We start from the raw sequence: 25,323 nt of genomic DNA on the forward strand, positions 1-25,323 counted from the left end.
TTTACAGGTCTGCATCTCTGAAAATGTACAAATGGAGCCAAATGGAACCAAATGCGGTTCAATTTGGTTCCATTTTTGCACACTCTCAAGAGTTAAATTAACGCTGGGGTCCGAGATAAAAAAGAATATATCGATTGAAAGTCCATTGCCTAATTCAGGGGTCTTCAACAGGGGGTCCTCACAGTTACAACAGTGGGGCCCGCCAAATCTTTATGTGATTGGATTTTCTTTTTTTTATTAACCACTTGAACCCTATTATCCCTATTCTGAAGAGAACCTAAGCCAAAAATAGCAGATCTACAAGCTCACAACGCCTCGCGGCGCGAGGCGTTGTGAGCTTGTAGATCGGCTATTTTCGGCAAAGAGGTTTGGTGTTGGTCTATGAAATCTATGAAAATACAAATGTATACAGTATGTAGTGGGGGTCCCTGCTCTCTTTCAGCTAAGGGGTCCTTGGGCTGAAAAACGTTGATGCCCCCTGGCCTAATGCATATTAACCCATTGATAACTGGAACGCATCTGTGTCACTTTAGATGTCTTTGGCTATTCAAAAATAGCAGATATACAAGCTCATAGCGCGGCACCGAGTGCCGCGCTACGAGCTTGTATATATGCTATTTTTGAAAAATCGTGAAAATTATTTTTTTATATTTTTTTCCGAAAAATTGTTAGGATTTAGATTTTTTTAGACGCAGCCTCAGGTCTTAATGGGTTAACACTGGGCGGGTCCTCGAAATAAAATAAAAATTGAGAATCACACGGATCACATACCTGACCATCCGGGGGGACAGCGACAGCGGTACGACGTGAGCGTGATGAGGTCACACGTGCCCCCGTTGCGGCAGGGCGAGCTCATGCAGGCGTGGTTGGTGGGCGTCAGGCACAGCCGGTCGCTGAAGCCCAGGCGGCACACGCAGCGGAAGTCGAACGTGTTGCCGTGGGAGACGGCGCGGCACTCGCCGCCGTTCCGGCACGGCGACGGGCTGCAGGGGCTGGGGTACTGGCATCGACTGCCCAGGTAGTCATTAGGGCACCTGGGTGGGGGGGAACAAGACACAAAACACAGGACATTTAGAGATGATCAGAAGAGCTGAGGATGAGCATAAAATTGGAAGGAAGAAGCGCACTGAAATATATTCATGTAATGACTTTTTGTCATTTATGAAAAACTGTCTAAATTTCACAGCTCTAAACCACATTAGCCTTCAGCTATTGCCTGCCAAAGACGTTTAAAAACGTCTTTTCAAAAAAAAAAAAAATCTAAAAAAATTCTCTAATTATTTAAGATTGACACCTTTTCGATATTCCAAACGAATAAGGAGATAACAATTCCCAAAGATTTGCTGCTCCATCCACTTCAATGTTAAAATTGAAACGGACAAACAATTCACAATGTTTTTTGGTTTGAAACTACTGGTTTTGAGCTATTTTCAAACATCAAACAACACATGACAACAAGGTCAAATTGACCTCGTTGACATTTGTGAAACCACACCTGAATCTCATCTGTGATTAGAAATTATCTGGGATCAATCATACTGGAGAAAAATATTCTGTGGCTATGCGAAAAGGTACCAAAATCGGTCAAAACCCTGGCAGAGGCTACAGACTTTTTGAAAAAACTCTGGCAGGGTAAGAGTTAAGACCGGGAACACATCTGTGTAACCACTTAAACCATTATTTTATACTTTGGCTATTCAAAAATAGCAGATATACAAGCTCAGGTGCCGCGCTATGAGCTTGTAGATCTGCTATTTTTTGAAAGATCTTGAAAATTTCACCAAATCTTTGAATATACTGTATATATATTTCTTTTTAAAGCAAACATTTGTAACTCAAATCTTTGCTTCTGGGGGGTCCCTGGAAGAAAATATTTTACAAATGTTCGCTTAAAAGAAGATTCATTTTCAAAGATTTGCACAAACTTTCACAATCTTTCAAAAAATAGCAGATCTACAAGCTCTACAACGAATTGGAAAATGTGCCCAAAATAGGGACACCAGGTTTAACCCACTCAAACCGGGCGGGAACTCTTGTCTTTTTAGATTTCTTTGGCTATTCAAAAAATAGCAGATATACAAGCTCATAGCGTGGCACCGAGCGCCGCGCTATGAGCTCGTAGATCGGCTATTCTCACTATCCATCACATAAACGAAGCACATGGCGCTTAAAACGGCTGAGTCGTTGCTTGTCAGCGTTGAAAAAACAACCTCTTTTTTATTTATCCAGATCAGTTTGTTTTTTAATCCCCTGGAACAATTATCTAACGAGCCAAAGGAAAGGGGGAGGGGAGAGGGAGGTGGGGGGGGTCAACTATTCCCGCCCAGCAAAAGTCCCACTAAAAAAAGGTCCAAAAGGCGGGCGGGGAGGGGAGTGAGTGGGAGGCCTGTTGTTCTAGTGTGTGTCTCTGGATTATACACACCCGCCCTCAGAACTTTTCAAACACACACTCTGCCTGGGACAACATGCGACACAAAGTAGTGGAGCCGTACAGGGCCTGGTTCCCAGCTACCTTTCTCCCACAGGCCTGTCCACACTCATCCTACATGAACCAGGAGATCAAGGGGACCCATGGCGGCTCCGACTGTCCAGATATCAAGCACCGCTTGTTCAGGCCCTAAGCCCCTGGTCGTCGCCGCACCCCCGCCCCCCACCACACACACACACACACACACACACACACACACACACACCCGCAATAACACCAAGGACAGACACCGCTTCAGTCACCTGGTTCACCCCGGCTCACTATGAGAAAAAGGCCTTGCTTTTCACAGGACAGCAGTGGTGTAAACTAAAGTAACTAAGTGCATTTACTCAAGTACTCTACTTAACCCTTTAAGACCTGAGGCGATTCTTTAAAAAAAAAGTTTTTTGAAAAAAATAAAAAATATATTTTTTCACGATTTTTCAAAAATAGCAGATCTGCAAGCTCGTAGCGCGGCACTCGGTGCCGCGCTATGAGCTTGTATATCTGCTATTTTTTTATAGCCTAAAGAAATCTAAAAGTGACACAGATGCGTTCCAGGTATTAATGGGTTAAGTACAATTTTGAGGTACTTTGACTTCACTGGAGTACTTCCAATTGTCTATACTTTTACTTCTACTCCACTACATCTCAGAGGAAAATATTGTACTTTTACTCCGCTACAATCATTTGAAAACTTACTTTGCAGATATAAATTGTTACATTATAAAACATACATTAACCACTTCAGCCCTATTTTATACCTAGGCTATTTGAAAATAGCCGATCTTCCAAGCTCACAACGTGTCGCGTTGTGAGCTTGTAGATCTGCTATTTTATAAACATTTTAGTAGTTTTACTTTTGGTACTTTACATTGCAGTATTGATACTTTTACTTAAGTAAAACATTGAGTACTTTTCCCACCACTGCAGGAGAGACACACCCCATCATTCCCAGCGATTACAGCGGGTTTATGTCTGCTCTGGCGATACCGTCTGTCCCCAATATGACAAAAGCATCAATCAATAGGACTTTGCATTGTCGTGTTTTTTTCAAGTTGGTCGCTCCCAAGTAAAATAATAATGATCTAGCATGCCTGATGTACAGACCAGAGTTTCTCACACATTTTCATGTCACAGACGCCTAAATTGATCTGTATTGTTGGACGCCCATTTGAAAAGCTTTTGGACCTTTTTCAAATAGAACCGCCGTTGGGTGTGACAGACACCATGAGAGAAGATTTGTCCAGATTTGTCAAGGAAATTCTAAACACAACCGATACAAGCCGAGCTTGTAAATCGGCTAATTTCGAATAGCTGAAAAATACAAATAGCTGTCGGAGGACCCCCCCCCCTCTCAAGGACCCCTGGGAGTCCCCACACCCCATTTTGAGAACCAGTGATATAGAGAGGCTTAGCAAACACACGCCACTGGCCATCCAATCCAACACGTGCAGAAAGAACATTTAAAGTCACAGAATAACTGTTTACATTTGAATTGATGCACGCGTGTGTGTGTGTGTGTGTGAGACTGTGTGTGTGTGTGAGACTGTGTGTGTGTGTGTGTGTGTGTGTGTGTGTGTGTGTGTGTGTGTGTGTGTGTGTGTGTGTGTGTGTGTGTGTGTGTGTATGTGTAGTGTAGAGACAGCATCTGTTGGGCCTCCTAGGCTCTCCACAGGGAGCAGGTGTGCATGTTAATGGGGGCAGCTGTTGGACTGAGCTCCCCCCTCCCTCCTCTCTCCCTTTCTCCCTCTCTCTCCCTGCTTCTTTCTCTCCTCCCCTCTTCCCTTCATCCCTCCTCCTCCCTTTCCCCTCCTCGGTCCCCTTGTCAGATGGGGGGGAGGGGGGTCCCCTCCTCTGGGGACACAAAGAACCCATGTGAAGTCAGCTGTTGCAACTTCTGTCTCTCCCTCCCCCCACACGGTCATTGAGTCTTCTCCCTTTTTTTTTTTTTTACCTGTTCCAGTCTTTTCACGGTCCTCCCAGCCATTATACCGACTGTGTCCTCCTGTCTGCCTCCATCATATTCGGCCCCTTTTCACGCCGTTTTCTCACGTTTTATAGCGATCTCCTTACAGACATGTAACATGACATTGATGGAAACTTCAGGGTTGACTTTTAGGTGAGAGTCGTGAGAACAAAGTGCTCTTTTCCCCCCACAGGGAGTCCAGATTGTTTGAATGGACACTTGGAAATAAATGGCCCCCTACTTACGTTTTCATTGTAACATGAGATGAAATGTTACAACGTTGATTTCGTCGACTAAAACTATTACATTTTTTTGTCGACTACCTTTTTTCACTGACGAAAACTAAATCAAAACTAAATCAAAACTAAGCTATGGCGACTAAAACTACATATGTTGACAATTTTGTCAACATATGTAGTCTAAAAAAAAAAACTAGACTATAATGTTAGTGAGGGACTAGTGGAGAAGAGATCCAGTAGAACTAAAAGACAAGTCGTTTTATGCCTGGTTGCGCTCAGGGTGTTGCGCTCTGAAAATAGCAGATCTACAAGCTGTCCCTGAGCAAGACACTTAACCCCTAAACTGCTCCCTGGGTGCTGTATTAATAGCACTCACTGTTCCTAGTAGTTAGGACGGATAAATGCAGACAAATTTCACATTATGTGCAAATGTGCTGTGACAATTATGTATTATTATCTATCTACAGATGAATCAGAAATATTATGTTGTTGTTGTTGTTGTGTGAGTAGTGTGTCTTTGGTCACTCTGTTAAGTAGAAGTGTAATGACTCTTTGTTGTCAAATCATTCCACTTTGGGACAAAGATCTCCCCCATAATACCCTGAAAAAAAACTCAGCAACCACATCCTGGCAACAGGTCTCTCCAAGCAGTGAAATGTCCCCTTAGGCCAGAGCAGATGCTTCCCCAACCTTTGACCCCCACACCCCCCCCCAAACACTTTTGTGACTGTGGAACAGCCCTCTCCTCCCCCCCCCCCCCACCCCGCTAGCCCTGATCTGCCATCTGTCACTCTAGGGGTGACTTTAGCCTCACACACGCACAAAGCCAACCCCACTCTCACTGTGCAGGGAAATGCCAAAGCTGTGGACAATGTTATGAAGATGAACAGAACAGCATTATACTGCAGCGTGTGTGTGTGTGTGTGTGTGTGTGTGTGTGTGTGTGTGTGTGTGTGTGTGTGTGTGTGTGTGTGTGTGTGTGTGTGTGTGTGTGTGTGTGTGTGTGTAAAAATAGCAGATCTACAAGCTCACAATCCAGTGCGATGTGACACGCTGTGAGGTTGTAGATCACCCATTCTGACTTTTTGGGTGGACATTTTTTGCACAATAATGACATGCCTCAAAACAGGGATGTACCAGGGAAATGTTGTGGACAATGCTATAAAGATGAACAGCATAATACAGTGTGTGCGCGCATGTGTGTACGCTCACGTTACAAATAGCAGATCTACAAGCTCACAACAATGTATTGCGATGCGACGTGTTTTCTTCAAGATTTCTTCAAAAACCTTGGCCTATTATAGGCCCGGGAACGCATCTGTATCGTTTTAGATTTCTTTGGCCATTGAAAAATAGCAGATATACAAGCTCATAACGCACAGAGTGAGCGCTATGAGCTTGTAGATCTGCATTTTTTTTGAAAAATCTTGAAAATGTTTGCAAATCTTTAATACATAATTATTTTTTTTAAAGCAAACATGTGTAACTCAACAAAATGTGAACAAAATATTTTGAGATGGGGGGGTCCGCAGCCAAATACATATCATTTTGGGTGGTCCTTGACATGAAAAAGTTTGAGCACCACTGATATTATAGCAACATACGTTTTTCAGAAACCTGTTTATAGAAGACATTTGTAGATGCGTTCCGGGATCGAATGGGTGAGAAAAAAGGCTCTCTCACGGGTTCATCACCTTTTTTCACTCCCCCCAATCTTTTGTCTCCAACAACCCTCTGTTGATTTTTCATCCTCTCCCCATCACTCTTTTTTTAGTCTAGTCAATGTTCCCATGGATCTGTCTAATCATTAGCCAAGGCTTGACCCCCATGGGGTCCACACATCTGTTATAAAACATGAGAACAAGAGCCTGAAAAACATAACAGTTTCTGCGAGAGGAAGTGAGCGATGTCCTGCGGCCCCGGAATGTTCTGAAACACCCGACACACAATTATGATTGGCACACACAACACTAACACAGCAGAATGTACGTGTTTTATAACCACTTATGTACTAAACATTTGGTCGTAATGACGAACAGCAGAAATAGCCCATCTACAAGCTCACAAAGTGTCGCGACGCGACGCGCTGTGAACTCGTAGATCGTCCATTCGTAGATCGTCTATTTTAGTATATTCTTTTTGAACATTTCTGAAACGGTTCGGAGATTCTCACCTATAACGCCCCTAAATAAGGCCACAGGTGCCATATAAATAAAGTTTAATTACTTACTTACTTACTACACAAACCCTAGAGTGTGAAAATCCTATATATATGACCCGAGTTCAGCAGCCTATATGCCACCATGTTCAAGATATACAGACTTCCTGTCTGCCTTTCAGAGACCACAACAACAAACACAGGAAGTAGCTCTACTGAAACTACTAGGACAAAACTAGCTTCTTTGTGGTTACTATAAACAATCACTGCTACATTACTACTACTACTACCACAGGATGCAACTCTACTACTAGTGATAGAAATAATTGAGTCGAGGGCTATTAACTTGTCCCACTCTGCATCGCACATTTTAACCCATTAAGACCTGGAACTGTGTCATTTTTAGATTTGAGCTAAAAAGCATTATTTTACACTTTGGCTATTCAAAAATAGCAGATATACAAGCTCATAGCGCGGCACCGAGTGCCGCGCTACGAGCTTGTAGATCTGCTATTTTTGAAAAATCGTGAAAATGTGTGCAAATCTTTGAATATAAATACTTTTAAAGCGAACATTTTTAACTCAAATCTTTGCTTCTGGGGGGTCCCTGGAACAAAATATTTTGATGGGGGTCTGCGGCCAAATACATATAATTTTGGGGGTCCTTGACATGAAAAAGATTGAGCACCATGATGTAGAAACATACGTTTTTCAGAATACTGTTGAGATTTAGGAGACATGTAGAATCGGCTTCAGTTAAGCGCAAGAAAACATGTCAATTATAGCTTTCGCAGGGCGTAGTACTCTAGTGCGCTCAGCACCTGCTTGACTGATGATGGCAGGCCACTTTCATACGCTGAATACCAGGTCGCAAATACCGCGGCCATAGCTGAAATAGTCGGGCTGGAATACCAGCGACTAAAGCGTAGTGTGTGTGCGTGTGCGTGTGTGTGTGTGTGTGTGTGAGAGAGACAGGGTGGCACTGCACACTCCTCATATGTCGGGCAAATTCCCCTCAGGACCAATTGAGCGGCACGCTAGTAGTGGTTGTGTTTACCTCAGGAGTGGAAAGCATGCCTTTACGTTGGGGGTGGGGGGGAGGTTGATGACAATTATGTGGGTAATGCGGAGGAGAGATTACAGTAATGCATACGAGGGAGAATGGCTGGTGACAATTCCTGCAGACGAATCACACGCAGCCTAGGGTAAACTGTGCAGCAGGGATGAGGAAATATCCTCTTTCATGATGCATCTGGTTATGGATAACATAAATCTGTGGTTCTCGATGTGGGGGTCCGGGGACCCTCAGGGGACCTTGGGAAGGGTTCTAGGGGGTCCCCAGCAAAAGTATAGTTAATGTAGCGTCACAATCATTGTAACCACTTTCACTCTTTATACTTTGGCTAATCAAAAACTAGCAGATCTACAAGCTCATAGCGCGGCACTAGTTTTCAAAAGTCTTGAACAGCAGTGAAAAATTTTAACCCTAATCCTGGGTGTTGTGGGGGGGGGGTACGAAAGGAGTCGGACCCTTACAGGTCTAACTCTGAGAGTGTACATTTGTTCAATTTGTACACTCTAAAGAGTTACGGGGGAGGGTCCCTTAAAATTAAAAGGTTTGAGAACCGCTGACTTAAATAATTACACACACATATACCTAAATTACAAGCCATTACTTAGCCTCGTTGCCCTGTACTTTTCGTAAAACATGTCGAGCATGTCAGAAGAGCCGGGTATGTGTACATTTGACAGCCTGCGCTGGTGGTGCATGTGAACTTTCATCACCCACTAGAGAGCCAAATGGCTCCTTATCTCTCTAGCTCTGACCAGTACGGCTTTGATCCCTGAGCTCTGAGGATCTCCAGACATAGCACAGGGATCCATGGTTTTGCTATAGCCCTCCCTCTCCCCTCTGTTCCAAACTCCTCTCATCTGCAGGACTGACTGAGACCCAGAGAAAGAACAAGATGTTGCTTCAGCTGGGAGGAGGGCAGAGTAGAAGATTAGAACCCCCCTCCTGGCATGTGGAGAATGGACCCTGTTGGGGAGTGGCAGCCCCGGCAGCTTAAAACCCAATAAAAGCCCCACAACGCGATCACGCACACACTTGAACCCCAGCCCTGCACTTATACACATGCTCCTGATACCGCCTGGACGCACAAGGAGCCTGAGCCTTAACAGAGGCCTGTCCAGTAATCCTATAGGAGGACAAATGAAGAACGGCATTCCTCCTCGCAGGGAGGGTGGAACATCTCATCTCATGGTGTGGTAGGGGTTTACTCTAGTATTTAGGAAGAATGCTATCGAGCGGACAACTCCGTGCAAGGTCAAAGTAACAGGCACCTACCTACCACAGAATACCACACAAGCTTCTTTAAAGGGATACTTCACTTTCAAAACAAATTTGGGTCATTTTATCGTTTACTCAGACTTTTGGGAGCACTCCGGACAGTTTTTAAGTTGCTTAATTCAGTATTTAGATATTTGATATTCATTTTATCAGACATCCCCCTTCCTCTACAAACCCATTGTAACTTCAAACTCCATTTTAACCATGTTAGATTAATCTAAAACACCTGTCCTTGGTTCTGGTGACTGATATTGTCCTTCTAATATGTGAGGAGACTGTGTTTTTTCAATTACTTATTTCATTAATTCTTAATATTTATTTTGGAAAAAAAAAAAAAAAAAAACATGGCCCCATCACGTATTAGGAGGGCAGGATGAGTCACCAGAACCAAGGACGGGTGTTTTTGATGAATCAAAATGGCTTTTTTGAAGTTATAGTGTGTTTGTATAGGAAGGGGGCGATAAAATGAATATCAAATATCTAAATACTGAATCAAGCAACTTGAAAACTGTCTGGGGGGCTCACAAAAGCCTGAGTAGACGATAACATGACCACTTTTTAAAAAGTGAAATATCCCTTTAACTAAACAGAGTAAACGTGATTAATTCAGACTTTCAGCGAGACAGTTGAGATGTTTTTCGGGGTCTATTATTAACAGTGACCTCAAACCAAAAAAGAGAGTCTATTTCAGTAATCTAACGACGAGTCATGCAAAGGCAAAAAAGCCGCTAGGGTTGAAAGGTGGAAGGGTAACAACCTCTCAACCCCCGATACCCTCATCACAAGTTTCACAAATGGAAACTAAATTTGACTCACACATAGCTGTGCCCTGATATGCGTTCAAAGAAGCCTTCACAACAAGAAGACGACAAGCGCGGCATGGGAAACAGGAAGACCCAGACCTCTACGTAACCTCTTTCTTCACAGATTCACTATTAAGGACTTCCCCAATTAACTCTCTGGTTGACACGGCGCGTGTATCTTGTGACTGTAGGGAAATGTGTGACCTATGAGCGTGTAACTGTAAGGGATGCCATATTTATCTCTGCAGCACCAATTACTGTAACAGCTAGCAAAAGTTAGAATTTCATGATGTAAACAAACTCAAATATATATATACGAACAGTGAAACTGCTCTAGATTTTTTTTAGATAAGTTAGATGAAGCGCATCTTTGAAATCTTTCCAAAGCTATTACATAAACTTTTTTGTTCTCTAGTGCATTGGTACTCAAAGTGGGGTCCGGGGACCCCCAGGGGTCCTTGAGGGAGTTCCAGGGGGTCCCCAGCTAAATGATGGATAGGAACCAAATGGACCCTTATGGGTCTGTAACTCTGAGAGTGTACAAATAGTTCCATTTGTACACTCTCAGAGTTACATTAACATACATATTACAATATAAATTGGGGTCCTAGAGATAGAAATGCCATTAAATGGGGGTCCGTAGCCTCTAATGCATGTAAAACCGGGGGGCCTTGAAATCAAAATGGTTGAGAATCAATGCTAGAGCCGTAAAAAATCTTCTCTTATGGGCGTCCCTGGCATGTCTTTTCAAATGGGGGTCCACGGGCTAATACGTGTCAATTTGGGGGTCCTTGACATGAGAAAGTTTGAGAACCACTGCTCTAGTAAGTGAGTGACTACAGCAAACCTAAAACTATTTTATCCCACCATGACTCAGATCAGTGTTTCTCAAATGTTGGCAGTGGTGCTGGTACTACTACCCCTAGGGATAGAGGGGGAGAGACCTTTGCTTGTCCCGTGGGGGGAATTCAGTTTCAGCATCACCCAGCTGATGACCGCTCAGATGGTTATGATGAGCTTCTCAGGGGGGGTGGGGGGGCAGTTAAGGGTTAAGTGTCTTTCTCAGGGACAATTATTATACACACACATAGACCGGGGTCTGGGAGTCGAACTGCTGACCTTCTGATTAACGGACGACGGCTCTACCCGCTGCCCCTACTTTGAGGAACTCCTAGGAGTATTTTTGTCTTATATTGGTTTCTGAAAACATTTTATTATGCCATATATGTTGGCCTGCTCCTGATAAGAGTAAATAAATTTAATAAAATAAAAAGCTAGAACAGAAACACCAAAATTTTATCAGTATCATGAAGAATGCTTTGTGCTGGTGAAGGGAGTGCTATAGTTTTTACTTTGAGAAGCACTGGTCCAGATCACAGCATCACGGTCAAGCCTATCCGATTAACCCATCTCTGTATAACATCATTACCCATGTTCAAAATAAGCATAACATTGCTCTTATATGCCAACATGTGATTTTCACTTTCTGTTTCTCTCATATACCCGTGGGAACGGTGTTAAGATCTGCTCGCTGGAGGAGGAGATTTAAATCTACCTCACCGAATCAGTGTTGCCCTCCAGATCGCACACAAGATCATAGCTCATCATGCTATCCTAGAGCTGGCCGGTACGACTTCAAATCAATATCACGCTTAGTTCAAACTTGTGCCTCAGGTACGATTAAGGAGCGATTATTCTAAAATAAAAATACATTTAAATAGCCGATCTACAAGCTCACAACGCGTCGAGATGCGACGCGTTGTGAGCTTGTAGATCGGCTATTTTCACATGGCACCATAGTACAACATTAAGTGGTTAATTGATTTAGCCAATCCATTGTCAAATGACACTTTAAAAAAATAACCTACATGAGCAAGATTTAAGTCAAGTTATTGGTTCTAAATGTCAGTGTTCTACATGTATTTGCAGTTCATTGCCATGCAGCCCTAGTTACCATCAGTTCATAAACAAGATCATAAGCCCGTACGGTACTGCATCAAATTAACTGAAACTGTTTTCTTTGAAGAAATGATTCATCAGTCTGTAAAATTGAGACTTTCACACCCCGCCCCCAGCCTTCCAATCAATCACCCACCTGTGGAAACTGTACATAATGTACATGACAGAAAAAATATGAACCGTGACATGAATCTGATCAATTGTTTTCAACTGCAGCGTGCGTGCCAACCACCTTCTGGTGCACAATTAAAACCCTGTCTTCACAATGTGGACTTTTCACATGTGTAGTATGCCCACATACAGTATGTGTGTTTTCTAGAGCGTTGGTTCTCAAACCTTTTCATTTGAAGGTCTCCCCTTAACTCTGACAGTATACAAATGGAACCCTAACGGGTCCATTTGGTTCCGTTTGTATACTGTCAGAGTTACAGACTTGTAAGGGTCAATTTAGAACCCCTAAAAGGAACCACTTTGAGAACCAATGTTCTAGAGCACTGCTCCTCAATGTGATGGTTCCATTTGTACACTCTCAGGAGTTAGTACAAATCCTATGCCTTGCCTAATGCATATGAAACTGGGGGTTGTTCTTGGAATGAAAGAATTTGAGAATCCCTGTAGAGCAGGAGAAATTGGAGACCGAGAGATACACATCCTATATAACGGGGGTCCGTGGGCCTAATAAATATCAAACTTGAAATAAAAAAATGTTGAGAGAATCACTGCTGCAGAGTGGTACTGCACACAGTATCATTATGAATGTCCCGCCAGCATGGACGCGCGCTCCTCTCTGACCCCTAAAGCAATGTCACGAGACCCCCACCCCACCCCCACCCCCCACCCAGAGCGACGCTGTGACTGACGGCTGTTTGGCTTGGTGACGAAGAATGATTAATGAGAGGAAGAACTGGGGGGAGAGGAGGGGTGGAGGGGAGGGGGGGGTTGGGGTGATGCTCATCCTGTCTGTGTTTAATTGGACTGAGCAGATATTCAGGCTACAATGACAACATTGTAGACAGGGGAAAGGATTTGGGCGTGTGTGTGAGTGATTTGGGGGGGCAGGGGGGTGGGGGTTGGGGGTTCAGATATTGAGTTGTAGGACCTATGCACAGTAAAAATCCTCCGTGTCAATTTAACTGTGAAAGTGATCCGGTTGGTTAATTTGGGACCATCTTGCACAGTCAGAGTTAAACTAATCTTCACTGAGGATTTTTTTTTTACTGTGAAGGTTAGGGAGCAGTGTGTGTGTGCCCCCCTCGTGCACGACGCGGGACAAAGAAGCGCCTGCCATGACCAGATGCCCTCAGGGAAGACCACCCTTGACCACCGTTTTAACCACTTTATCCCTATATTCATAAAAATGTTCACCATTTAAAGACATGCCCAAAATAAGGACACCATGCAGGGTTGCAGTAATTAAATTACACTCCCAACTGTATAGCATTGTTTGTTATGTCACAGAACTGTATGATCTGGTATGAAGAAATAATTATCACAAAACAAAAACATTGACAATTGCATTGCCAACTACTCCAAGCCTTCCATAAGGGTGCATTTAATGGGGATTCCAATATGTATCTCACAAGCATAATATGAGCAACACACAAGTCCTTAGCTAACACAACTTTACTGTAAAATCAAGAGGGTACAGTCCAAAAAACGGTGTTAAATTAACCGCTATTTAACCCATTAAGACCGGGAACGCATCTGTGTGTAATTTTTTGATTAAAAAAAAAAGCAGATATACAAGCTCAGCTATGAGCTTGTAGATCTGCTTTTTTTTCCTTTTTTTCGTGAAAATGTGTGCAAATCTTTGAATATATATATTTTTTAAAGTGAACATTTGTAAAACATGTTGTTCCAGGGACCCCCAGAAGCAAAGATTTGAGTTACAAATGTTCGCCAAAGTATAGAATGATGGTTATCGCGCAAATCTTAAAATGACACAGATGCGTTCCCAGATTGCATGGGTTAACAGTATAGTCTGGAAAATGGCTCTCAGTCCGGACACCCTGAAGTCGTTCACGTTCCAAAAAAATCTGCATTTTATGTGGATTAATATCACTCCCTCATCTTTCAAACCAATTACATTTCACAACCATCTGGGCTTTCAAATGGAGATCAGATCACACAGAGGGCGAGGAGGAGGGGTGGCCATTCATTTTGGAGGAGGGGGCTATCAGAGTTGGAAAGGGGGGGTTTGTGGCGTAGGTTGTGTGGTGTGTGTGTGTGTGTAGTGGCGTTTGGGGTGACTGTGGCGTTCTGGGAAGCCCGACTCAGATTAGTCACACAGCGTTCCTCTGACTATGGGGACAATGGGTGGCGGACGGCGGGCGAGCCCCAGCTGTCGCCGCATGAAAGACCAGAAAAACAAGATTTAGGACTGGACGCGTCCCTCTCTCTATGCTGGCAAAGGGGTCTTGCATTCATTAACGACCCTGGCTGTGGGGGGAGAGGGAGGAGAGAAGGGGGGGAACCTTTTGTCTGGTCACCCTACTCTCACCTCTCCAGAGCTCTGGAATGAGGCTGCTTCTTTTTTTTTCTCCCCTCTCTCTCAAGGAGGCTTTTCTTTTTGGAGGGGAATGTGTGTGTGCCCGGTCGGTCACACAAGGTTCTGTAGGCTCTCCTGAGCGGGTATAGGCTACTGCAGGAGCCACACAGCAGCCCAGAGGAAAACACACTACTTTGGGAACAACGGTGACCAGACGTTTTGTCCAGGGTTTGGCCTGGGATTGTCCCGCGGTTTCAATCAAAGCTGAGTGTCCTGAGTCCTGGCAAATATCTCTAAAACACTCAAATGTCCCGGAATTTCAACATTCACTACCAAAAGAGTCCCCTTTGTTGTTCACTACAGTCAAAAACAATAACATTTGTTTTGGTTAAGTGTTTAGCCATCTGCACCGTTCTGTTGAACAGGTGCAGTCACTAGTGATAAGTGCTAAAATAAAAATAATTGTCCCCCCCCCCCCCCCCATCCTGATGAAAACACCAGGTGAAAATGAAAACGACGTTTAAAAAACATGTCAACGAAATTGTCAAAAAAAAAAGTAGCTCACAGCAAGCTATTTTCTAAATCGGATTGAAGTGATTTAAGGGTCCCGGGTTGGGGTTTTTGAAAATAATTGGTCACCCTACCACTAGGGCCTCTGGTTGCCGGGCACGGGGAGCCTCAAAGACTGGAATGAGCGAGAGTAGGTGGCCCTTTGCTTCTCTACACAAGACAAGAAGCACTCACTACCAGACACAACTCCACCAATGCCAAAACACCTCATGAAATTATCCACGACTAGTAGCCTACCAGCCCAAAACAAATGTTTATTTCTGAATATAAAACAAGTGCTGCTGTTTCCATTGGATTAGTTTGCAATGTTACGCTGTACTTACTTGCATTCTCCGTTTAGGCTGGAGGAGGCTTCACACCATCCTCCATTCAGACACGATTCAGTGGGAAGTGTACATCTTAAACCTGTAGAGGGAAAAGGTTAAAAATACATTTTACTGGAGATATGTAATCGATAACACAAGACATTGTCATTGAGAGTGTGGCTGTCCAGTCGGATAAAATGCAAAAAAAGAGAAAAATAATAGGCCTAGCCTCCATAGAATACTAGGCCAGTGTCAGGCCAGTCAAAATGTGTTGATATAGCATCAAAATAAGTTTAACCACTAATCCTATTTTATACTTTGGAGATTCCAGAGTAACAGATCTACACGGTACACGCTCACAATAGCCACATCGCAATGCATTGTGAGCTTGTAGATTTGCTATTTTTAATATATTTTTGGAAAATCTTGGGGGGGAAATGAAAATCTGTAAACATTTGAACAATAAATGTTTTTTTTATATGGGATCCTTGGCTACAAAATCGTTTCAAATGGGGGTCCGGGGGCTAAACAGCCTACATATCAATTTGGGGGTCCCCGAAATGTCTTGAGAACCACTGAAATAGGCTACAGGTGAAATAGGCCACAGGTTTTAAAAGATAACAGCAAATCATTTGACTTCTAACAACTCATGCCAGACTATCAATGTCATTGCAATGACATTTGTAGAGCCCTAGGAGCTGGAAAACCTGACACATGTGTTAATTGAATTGAGACCATGGGGCTTAGTTATGCATGCATGCATGCCCGTGGGGGATACAGGGCAAGCTTCCTCCTGGACTCTGGTGGGCCCAGCGCGCGTGTTGCGTGGCGCAGCGCGCGTGGGTGCCAGGTGTTGCCATGTGTCGGCTTATTATAAGCGACTTTGGGGCTTCTTTTTCTGTGAAGTTGCTTGTAAATAGTGTGGTAGTTGCGGGTTGAGGTTTTTGGGGCTTGTTTTCTAAAGTGTACTTGCTTATTTATTTAGACTTGCTTCCAAATGTTTTTAATTATTATTTAAACCAGTGGTTCTCAAATATTTCCATGAAAATGTTGTGTGCCAGGGAGCATTTTGTGTTGTTTACAATGTTTCAACAAAAAAAAAAAAGAATATTCCACATTTTATTGCAAGAGTTTTTTTTAAAATAGCAGATCTACAAGCTCAAGTTAAAAGTGCTCATGTGGCCTATAGTTTCTTCTTTTGGGCTTGTTTTCCTTAACCCATTAAGACCTGGAACTGTGTCATTTTTAGATTTGAGCTAAAAAGCATTATTTTACAGTTTGGCTATTCAAAAATAGCAGATATACAAGCTCATGGTCTCAATTTTTTTTTCTCTCTCAAAATATGGCAACACTGTTGCGCGTGTTGCGTGGCCCCGCAGCATCAGCAGCGCGCGTGGCTGTGGGTGCGTGGCGGTGGAGGTAGCCAGAGGGAGAGGGAGGGGGTGCACGCCACGGACGCCACGCTTTGCGGGGAAAAGCGCAACAGCTGCTCGGGCTCAGATGCGGGAACAAAAGGAATCAGAGTCCAGCACGAGCCATAAAACACTCTCCTAGTGGCATTGTTTACCACGTGAAAAACAACCCCCCCAGGCCCCAACGCACGCACACACACACACAGTCTCTCACACGCACGCACCACCCCCACACAGGGCATTCACACACACACACACTCACACACAGAGAGAGACAAATGTCATTGTCCCGATCCCACCCCTCCTCCTCAAACATACGCGCAAACTTCTTCATCCTATTATCTCTAGATAGCAAAGAAACCTCTTTTTAGCCCTACAAGCACTGTTGCCATGTCCGCTTGTTATAAGCGACTTTTGGCTTGTTTATCTGTAAACTTGTTCCGTCTGTAGTTGCGGGTTTGGGTTGTTTTGAAGTGTAATTATTTGGGCTTGCTTAAATTTTCTTTTCATTGTTTCAACCCGTTCTCACACATTTGCATGTCCAAGGACGGCCAAATTAATGTATTTCTCTGTACCCCCCCCCCCCCCCCCCATCTGAAAAAAAAAACTTTCAAATATATTCCAAATATTTTATTTTAATATCACTTTTCCTTTTCAAGATCTTTCTGAAAATAGCAGATCTACAAGCTCACAACGTGTCGCCAACAATGTTTTCATGTGACTCTAAAAGTGGCTTCTTTTCATAGACCTGGATGCTTATTTCTCTCACAACATCTGGCAACACTGATCAGAACAGAGCAGCTGCTGGGCTGTCTGAACTGCAATTAATACGCACTTTGCGTTTGTCGGTAACTTTACGTATCAAGTAAATGAATAAACAACAAACTAGCCTATACAGCGTTTCTCTATCTCTCTAAAACTATAGATCTACATTAAACTTGCCGCCCTGCACAAATAAGGCTTTAACCATCACAGAACTTTGTTTCATTGTTTCAATTTGTAGCCAAACAGTCTACAAAAAGTCAGTGCAGAGCACTGTTGCCAGGTATTGCGAGATAAATAAGCAACCAGGTCTAGGAAAACAAGACCAAAATAAGCAACTTGGGCAACATGAGCATTTTTAAACCTGCATCGGCTACTTGAAATTAGCCGATCTACAAGCTCTACAAGCTCAAATCCATCCAAACTTGTATGGGGGTCACAAGCAACTTCACAGAAAAACAAGCCCAAAGTCGCTTATAATAAGCGGACATGGCAACGCTGGCTGCAAGCAACAAGCACAGACGCTCCAACAGTTGTTTCCATGAGCGACAAAAGATTCTTCCGATTTAAAAGCTTGTACAGACAATATTTGCAAACAATTCTAGGAATTGTATTCACAATTAGCATCGGGCAAATACTTATTTCCCCAATAGTGTAGGTTTTGCAAGCCTAGCCTTCATAATTTAAGCACTCACTCAAAAATGATGAATTCCCCCAAAAATTCCCCATTATAATGCCATCATAAAGCTCCAAATCATGTTTAACGCCTGATAATTAAAGCCAAAGAAGTGTTATAAAGTGTACAAATAAAAAACATAACATTTTAAAGTAAAACTTCAAGATGATTCTACCTTGGGTGACGACGATGAGTGGAATCAGAAATGTTAGTTTCACAAAGAAACGATACATTCCTCCTCTTCAGCTTTCACAACAGTATAGGGATCCTCTCTACACGTGGGGTTTGCATAGATCCTGCAAAACCCTTTAGATCCCCCAGATGATCAAAACAAGCGTCCAAAAAAAAAGAAAGTTATATTAATCCTCCTGCGATCCAGTGAAACAGGTAAATCCAACAACAGATTGAAATCGTCTCTCTGCTCAGTTCATGCTAGATAGATAGATGTGTGCGCGGTGACTCCTGCACTCTGAATGAAGGAGAGAGAAATGCCCCCAAAACCTTGCTCCTCCTGCCTCCTACACTCTCTCCTCCCCTTCTGCTCCTCCTCGAACCCAATAAAAACACTCTCTCTCTCTCTCTCTCTCTCTCTCTGGTCTGCAGCACATGTGTGAGAAAAACAGTGGTGGAAGAAAGTACTCAGATATTTTTATTTAAGTAAAGGTATCAATACTGCCATGTAGAAATACTACTTTTAATACTAATAATTAAAATTAAAATAAACTGTTTTTGTATAGCACCTTTCATAACATGAAATGGAGCTCAAAGTGCTCCATTTCACTTTACAGAGCAAGAATACAATTACAGAAAAAGTACAAATAATTTAACAATTTAGCAAAAAAAAAAAAAGCATAAAACATTAAAATAAAAGCAAAAAAGGCAGAGAATCAGGCAAAACAGTGAGGACATGAATAACAACACAGAGATTTAAAAATCAACTAAGAGCAGGAGTGAAGAAATACAAGTAAAAAGTACAGAATTCAAAATTTACTCAAGTAAAAGTACAAAAGTATTGGCATCAAAATGTACTTAAAGTACCAAAAGTAAAAGTAGTCATTATGTAGTATGTCCCATTTCACATGTTTACAAAATGTATAAAAAAATCTTTTGAAAATAGCAGATCTACAAGCTTGTTGTGAGCTTGTAGATCGGCTATTTTCAAATAGCCAAAGTATATATAGGGATGAATTGGTTAATGCACGTTTTGTAATAATAATAAAATATCTACAAAGTAACTAGTAACTAAAGTTTTCAAATAATTGTAGTGGAGTAAAAGTATAATATTTGCCTCTGAGATGTAGTGGAGTAAAAGTATTGGAAATTGGAAATACTCAAGTAAAGTACAAATACCTCAAAATTGTACTTAAGTACAGTACTTGAGTACATGTACTTAGTTACTTTCCACCACTGGTCAGTAGGATACAACACAGAAATGTGTGTGTGGAAGTATCAATTGGCATAATTACTAAATTGGGGAGAAAAAGGCGGTAAAAAATATATACTGTATACATCATACTGGTGTTTGTTCATGCCTTATTATTTCTTACTACGTCTATGGTAATTGGCGCACGTGACTACTTATAGTAAAGTAGGCCTACATTTAAATATTTTAAGACTTTCCACAGGCATTACAGTTGTGTATATACGTTATGTTTTACAGTCAGGCTACAACATATGTTCGTTATAGCCCGAACCTTAAATGCTTTTCTGTCTCCCAGGGGCAAGTGAAACTGACAGCCAGAGAGACAGAGTGCAGTTTCACTGCCCGAGGGTGCAGATAATTTTATTAGACAGCTACGCACACATGCTCCGTATGTTTCTGTGACTGACTGCCAAGTTGGAGCGCTGCCAAAAAAGGGGCTCGGTCGGTTACTCAAGGTGTAGCTTATGTAGTGTGGGAACCTCTGCAGGAGAAAAAGAGGGTGATTGAGCCAATCCACAGTTGTATTGCATAATCTTGAGAGGGGGGTAGGGGAGGGGGGGGTGTCTTGTGTATTACTTCAGATGGCGTGTGAGTGGGCAGCATGCAACGGCCTGCCTGACCCATCATGGGAACTGTCAAATCTCACACTCCAGAAAATCAAGCAGAAAATCACGCCACACTGTCAGCACATACCCTCCTGATTTCACACTGAAGGTAAGGTGAGATTTGGCCTTGAAATCAGACCTTGTGACGACGGAAGCTGACAGTATGCACTGTGTGTATGTTCTGACTGTTATCAGACAATCATCGTGACACTCGAGCTACCCCGGGGTTTCTTTTCTTGTGATACTTTGACTTTACTTGAGATGCTTGTTTTTGTTTGAGGCAGAGCCTTAGAGATGAGAAAATGCTTTGTGAGCCATTCACAGGGATCGTGAGGAGGGGAAGACCCAGGCCTGGTAAACAAATATCTTCCCTACGTAAATAAAATAGCACAAACAGGGTAAAGGCCAGTTTAAAAGGGGCAATAATTTATTCATACTGTATGTAAAATGCCGTATGAACCATAGATCTTCAGATTGTGACTTGGAGCCAGTAGCAGTTCCTTATTCCCCCAGACTAACTTCCTTCCTTCCATGTGAGCAGAAATAGTTCACGGTCACGGTCAGAGGTTATTATAAAGCTCTCTCTTTAACGTGGACATCATGATGTCATTGTACTGTCAACCTCAAACTGTCAACCTCCATTGATAGGAGCTGGAGGGTTATTATTCCACTTAACAAAGACAGGAAAGTAACAGTCGGTATATTTTTGAACAAGGTTCATTCTTCGACATTCTTAGTAGGGGGTACTAAGCACAAAAAATGGCCAAATCGTTACGCGGCGGATAAAAGCATGAAATTTGATACAGATGTCCCTTGGGTCATCCTAAAACATCCTAGAAGGGGTGCCCAAAAAAATCTTAAACAGGAAGTGAGTTATGGACAAAATTCAAAATGGACACCTAAACTGTTGACCGTTGACTCAAAAGACACCAAAAGAATCTCCAAAAAGCATAAAATTTGGCACATATGTCCCTTGGGTCATCCTAAGACATCCTAGAAGGGGTGCCCAAAGGAATCTGAAACAGGAAGTGAGTTATGGACTAAATTGAAAATGGCCGCCTAGTGTTGTCGATTGACTCAAAAGACAACTAAAGAATCTCATAAAAGCATACAATTTGGCACACATGTCCTTTTGGTCATCCTAAGACATCCTAGAAGGGGTGCCCAAAAAAATCTTAAGCAGGAACTGAGTTATTGACAAAATTGAAAATGGCCGCCTACAGTGTTATCCATTGACTCAAAAGACAACTAAAGAATCTCATAAAAGCATACAATTTGGCATACATGTCCCTTGGGTCATCCCAAGACATCCCAGAAGGGGTGCCCAGAAAAATCTTAAACAGGAAGTGAGTCATTGACAAAATTGAAAATGACCGTCTACAGTGTTGTCGATTGACTCAAAAGACAACTAAAGAATCTCATAAAAGCATACAATTTGGCATACATGTCCCTTGGGTCATCTAAGACATCCTAGAAGGGGTGCCTGAAATTATCTGAAACAGGAAGTGAGTTATTGACTAAATTGAAAATGGCCGTGCCCGTGTACAGTGTTGACAGATGATGCAAAAGACACTCATACAAAATAATCTCATATAAAAGCATGAAATTTGGTACAAATGTCCCTTGGGTGATCTGAATGCATCCTAAGGGGTGCCAAAAAAAGTTTTAATAGTCTCTCAATGGAAAACACTCCTCCCACACGGGCTGCACTGCTACAATATTCAAATCGAGCAGCCAATCTGGCATTTGGTCCAGAAGCCTGAAAGCTATGTAATCTCTACCATCTCCTGACAAATATGGATGGATTAAAGTCGCTGATTCGTGGACACCTTTATGGACACTCTTGCCAGAGGCTGCTTAAGTTTGTAGAGAACTCAAGTGTGGCTGCAAAGCTGAGCCCTTCTGTTCGAGAAAGTGTAGATGCCGGGATGCTGGGTTACCTTGCAGAGCATTATGCCAATGTGCTGGTAATTGCGAAATGGCACACATGAATACATGTAGTTACTAAACACTAATCACAAAAAAACAGTAATGATCAAGAAGAAAATACATGAGAAGATAGAGTGTAAAACAAGCAAGAAGATGTAGAGTGCAAAATTAATAAGATGCAGAGAGTAAAATAAGAATATGCAGAGTAAGATAAGATGCAGAGTAAAATAAATAAGAATATGCAGAGAGTTAGATAAATAAAGAAGATTCAAAGAGTACAATAAAAAAATAATGCAGAAAGTAAAATGAATAAGTGATGTAGAAATGAAAACAGAAGGTAGACTACAAAATACGGCAGGTTATGCACTGCATAACCTGTCGTATTGAGTCTGCATAATATGCAGACTGCCATGGTCAACTGTTTAAACAGCCATTTAGAATTTCTTCAACATGGTCCCTTCCTAAAAAGTTTAATAAACAAGCAAATAAATAACCTCTTCTAGGATATATTAAGAAGCACTCAATGTACGTACCAAATTATACACTTTTATGACGTCCCTTTATGTTTTCTTTAGTGTCAACTGCTTTAGGCGGTCACTTCCTGTTTAAAACCTTTTTGGGCACCCCTTGTAGGATGCGTTCAGATCACCCAAGGGACATTTGTACCACATTTCATGCTTTTATGAGATTCTTTAGGTATCTTGCATCATCTTTCAACACTGTAGGCGGCCATTTTCAATTTAGTCAATAACTCACTTCCTGTTTCAGATTATTTTGGGCACCCCTTCTAGGATGTGTTAGGATGACCCCAGGGACATATGTGCCAAATTGTATGCTTTTTGGAGATTCTATAGGCTTTTTGAGTCAATCGCCAGCACTGTAGGCGGCCATTTTCAATTTAGTCAATAACTCACTTCCTGTTGAAGACTTTTTTTGGCACCCCTTCTAGGATGTCTTAGGATGACCCAAGGGACATGTGTGACACATTTTATACTTTTTGGAGATTCTTTAGTTGTCTTTTGAGTCAATCGACAACACTAGGCGGCCATTTTCAATTTGGTCAATAACTCACTTCCTGTTTCAGAATTTTTTGGGCACCCCTTCTAGGATGTCTTAGGATGACCCAAGGGACATGTGTGCCACATTTTATGCTTTTTGGAGATTCTTTTGGTGTCTTTTGAGTCAACGGTCAACAGTTTAGGTGGCCATTTTGGATTTTGTCCATAACTCACTTCCTGTTTAAGATTTTTTTGGGCACCCCTTCTAGGATGTTTTAGGATGACCCAAGGGACATCTGTATCAAATTTCATGCTTTTATCCGCCGCGTAACGATTTTTCACTTAGTACCCCCTACTATCTCCCTTGAAAGTCAAGTACTAATGACAGCGCTTCACAGCCAACTATTAGTCTACAAAGAATAACAAACTGTAGAAATGTCGTGGATCTCAAAGGGATTATTTAGTTTTTTATATGTATTTTTCTGTACGTACAGAGCTTTGTTCAGCATTTTTACACTTTGTTTTGGGTGGGTCCGGTGAACAACATTTTATTTGAAGAAAAACATTGATCTTAAAGGCTCACGATGCCAATTTTGTCACTTCTTTCAATGCAGAGATTCACATAACCAGAAACCCAGACAAACCTTATAAAACATAAAGTGCATCCTTTGACAACAATAATGTTCGGATTTCGACATTTGTCGTGCAAACTTTCAGTAATAGTCTGTGTGCTACTCTGCACTACTAAAGACAATCTGCCAGCTACTGCCTACATTTGTCATGCACACAGAAGAAGCCTGAAACTATGCAAAGTTCACTCAGAGTCAGATGTAAAGTGTAGTTAATTGGACAATTGCATATCGTCATCGCTATCGGGAGGATATATGTCCAAAAAACATTACTTTTCAGGAAATGGAACGAAAATCTTCAAAAAATAGTGAAAATATAAGTACTGTACTTGAGTAAATATATTTAGTTACTTTCCACTACTATCACTCATTAAACAGCTTGAGCTTTAGGTTCTTTAATCCCCTGCCAATCTGATGACACAGCAATTACAGCAGAGCCTGGATTATACTGTTTGTAGAAAAACAGACATACTCCTTTCTGTTCTGGTTTGGAGTTAAGTAAAAAAAAAACAGCGCTGTATAGGTCCTTGTTGGGAGGTAAACAGACAATCAAACAAACAAACAAACAAACACACGCACACGCACACGCACACACACACACACACACACACACACACACACACACACACACACACACACACACACATGCATTTTCTGTGCACTAAAGAACTGGAGAGACAGGGAGACCCCTGTTTACTGAACAAACTCTATAGCAATGATTACTATCACAATCACAATATAAGCCTAGAGCTATTTAACACTTATTTTTATCACTACCTTTAAAAAGCACACATGCTGGCATGTTGTGTAACTCAAGTCGTGAAGGAGGGGTATAATCAGACAGGACTGCGGTGCTTAATTTAAATACTCCGTAGTAGTACGACGAAGGATAAATCATGGCAGCTGCCATTTGGTTGGACTCATGCTAAACATTTAGGGGTTAGGCATCTGAAGCATGTGTGTTGAAAGGCAGGGGCTGCTGGCTCCGTGTTATAATCAACACTTGTCACGAAGAAAGTTGGATCATAGTGGACAGCCCTGCGCTGTTAGTAATAGCAACAGGGCCGTACATGTATCGACTGAGATGACAGAATAAGTACGAGTTGTTTGATAATGTCGTCGTCGTGCTATTTCTCCTCTGTGCCGGCGGCGCCAACCTGTGTTGATTTTGACAGCAAATGTTTTGATTTAGTTTTAGTCATAGTCTTTTGAATACAATTCCATTGAGTTTTAGTCATATTTTAGTCATCTGAGATGTTTTAGTTTTTGTCTAGTTTAAGTCGACTAAATATCATAAGATTATAGTCGACTAAATCTACAGTCGATTTAGTCGACTAATATGTATTTTTGGCGGTGCCTTGATGGCGTCGTAATGGCTGATTTTACACTTGGTTGCATGATGAAAATAGCCGAGCTGCCACGCGTTGTGAGCTTGTAGATCTGCTATTTTCAGAGCGCAACACCTGAGCACAACCAAACATAAAATTACTTGTCTTTTAGTTCTACTGGATCTCTTCTCCACTAGTCCCTCACTAACATCTAGTTTTTATTTGTTGACGAAATTGTCAATATATTTAGTCT

General features: G+C 42.1%; 2 protein-coding genes across 2 annotated transcripts in view; both read right to left on the reverse strand.

Annotated features, from left to right (window-relative positions):
• The window catches only part of LOC308078722 (neurogenic locus notch homolog protein 1-like), a 53,212-nt gene extending 34,597 nt beyond the window's left edge, over positions 1-18,615 (reverse strand). Inside the window, exons 1-3 of the mRNA XM_080420027.1 lie at positions 18,334-18,615; positions 15,327-15,408; positions 772-1,034 (exon numbers count right to left, since the gene is read on the reverse strand). Coding sequence (XP_080276153.1) covers positions 772-1,034; positions 15,327-15,408; positions 18,334-18,391 — 403 coding nt within the window. The 5' untranslated portion in view covers positions 18,392-18,615. The remainder of the gene's footprint in view (positions 1-771; positions 1,035-15,326; positions 15,409-18,333) is intronic.
• LOC308078724 (nucleoporin p54-like) overlaps positions 1-25,323 on the reverse strand; it is a gene marked incomplete at its 5' end in the record, with an annotated part of 280,426 nt that overhangs the window by 179,137 nt on the left and 75,966 nt on the right. The window lies entirely within an intron of this gene.

Source organism: Gymnoscopelus braueri, assembly GCF_963280865.1.
Source record: "Gymnoscopelus braueri genome assembly, chromosome: 22".
NCBI lineage: Eukaryota > Metazoa > Chordata > Actinopteri > Myctophiformes > Myctophidae > Gymnoscopelus > Gymnoscopelus braueri.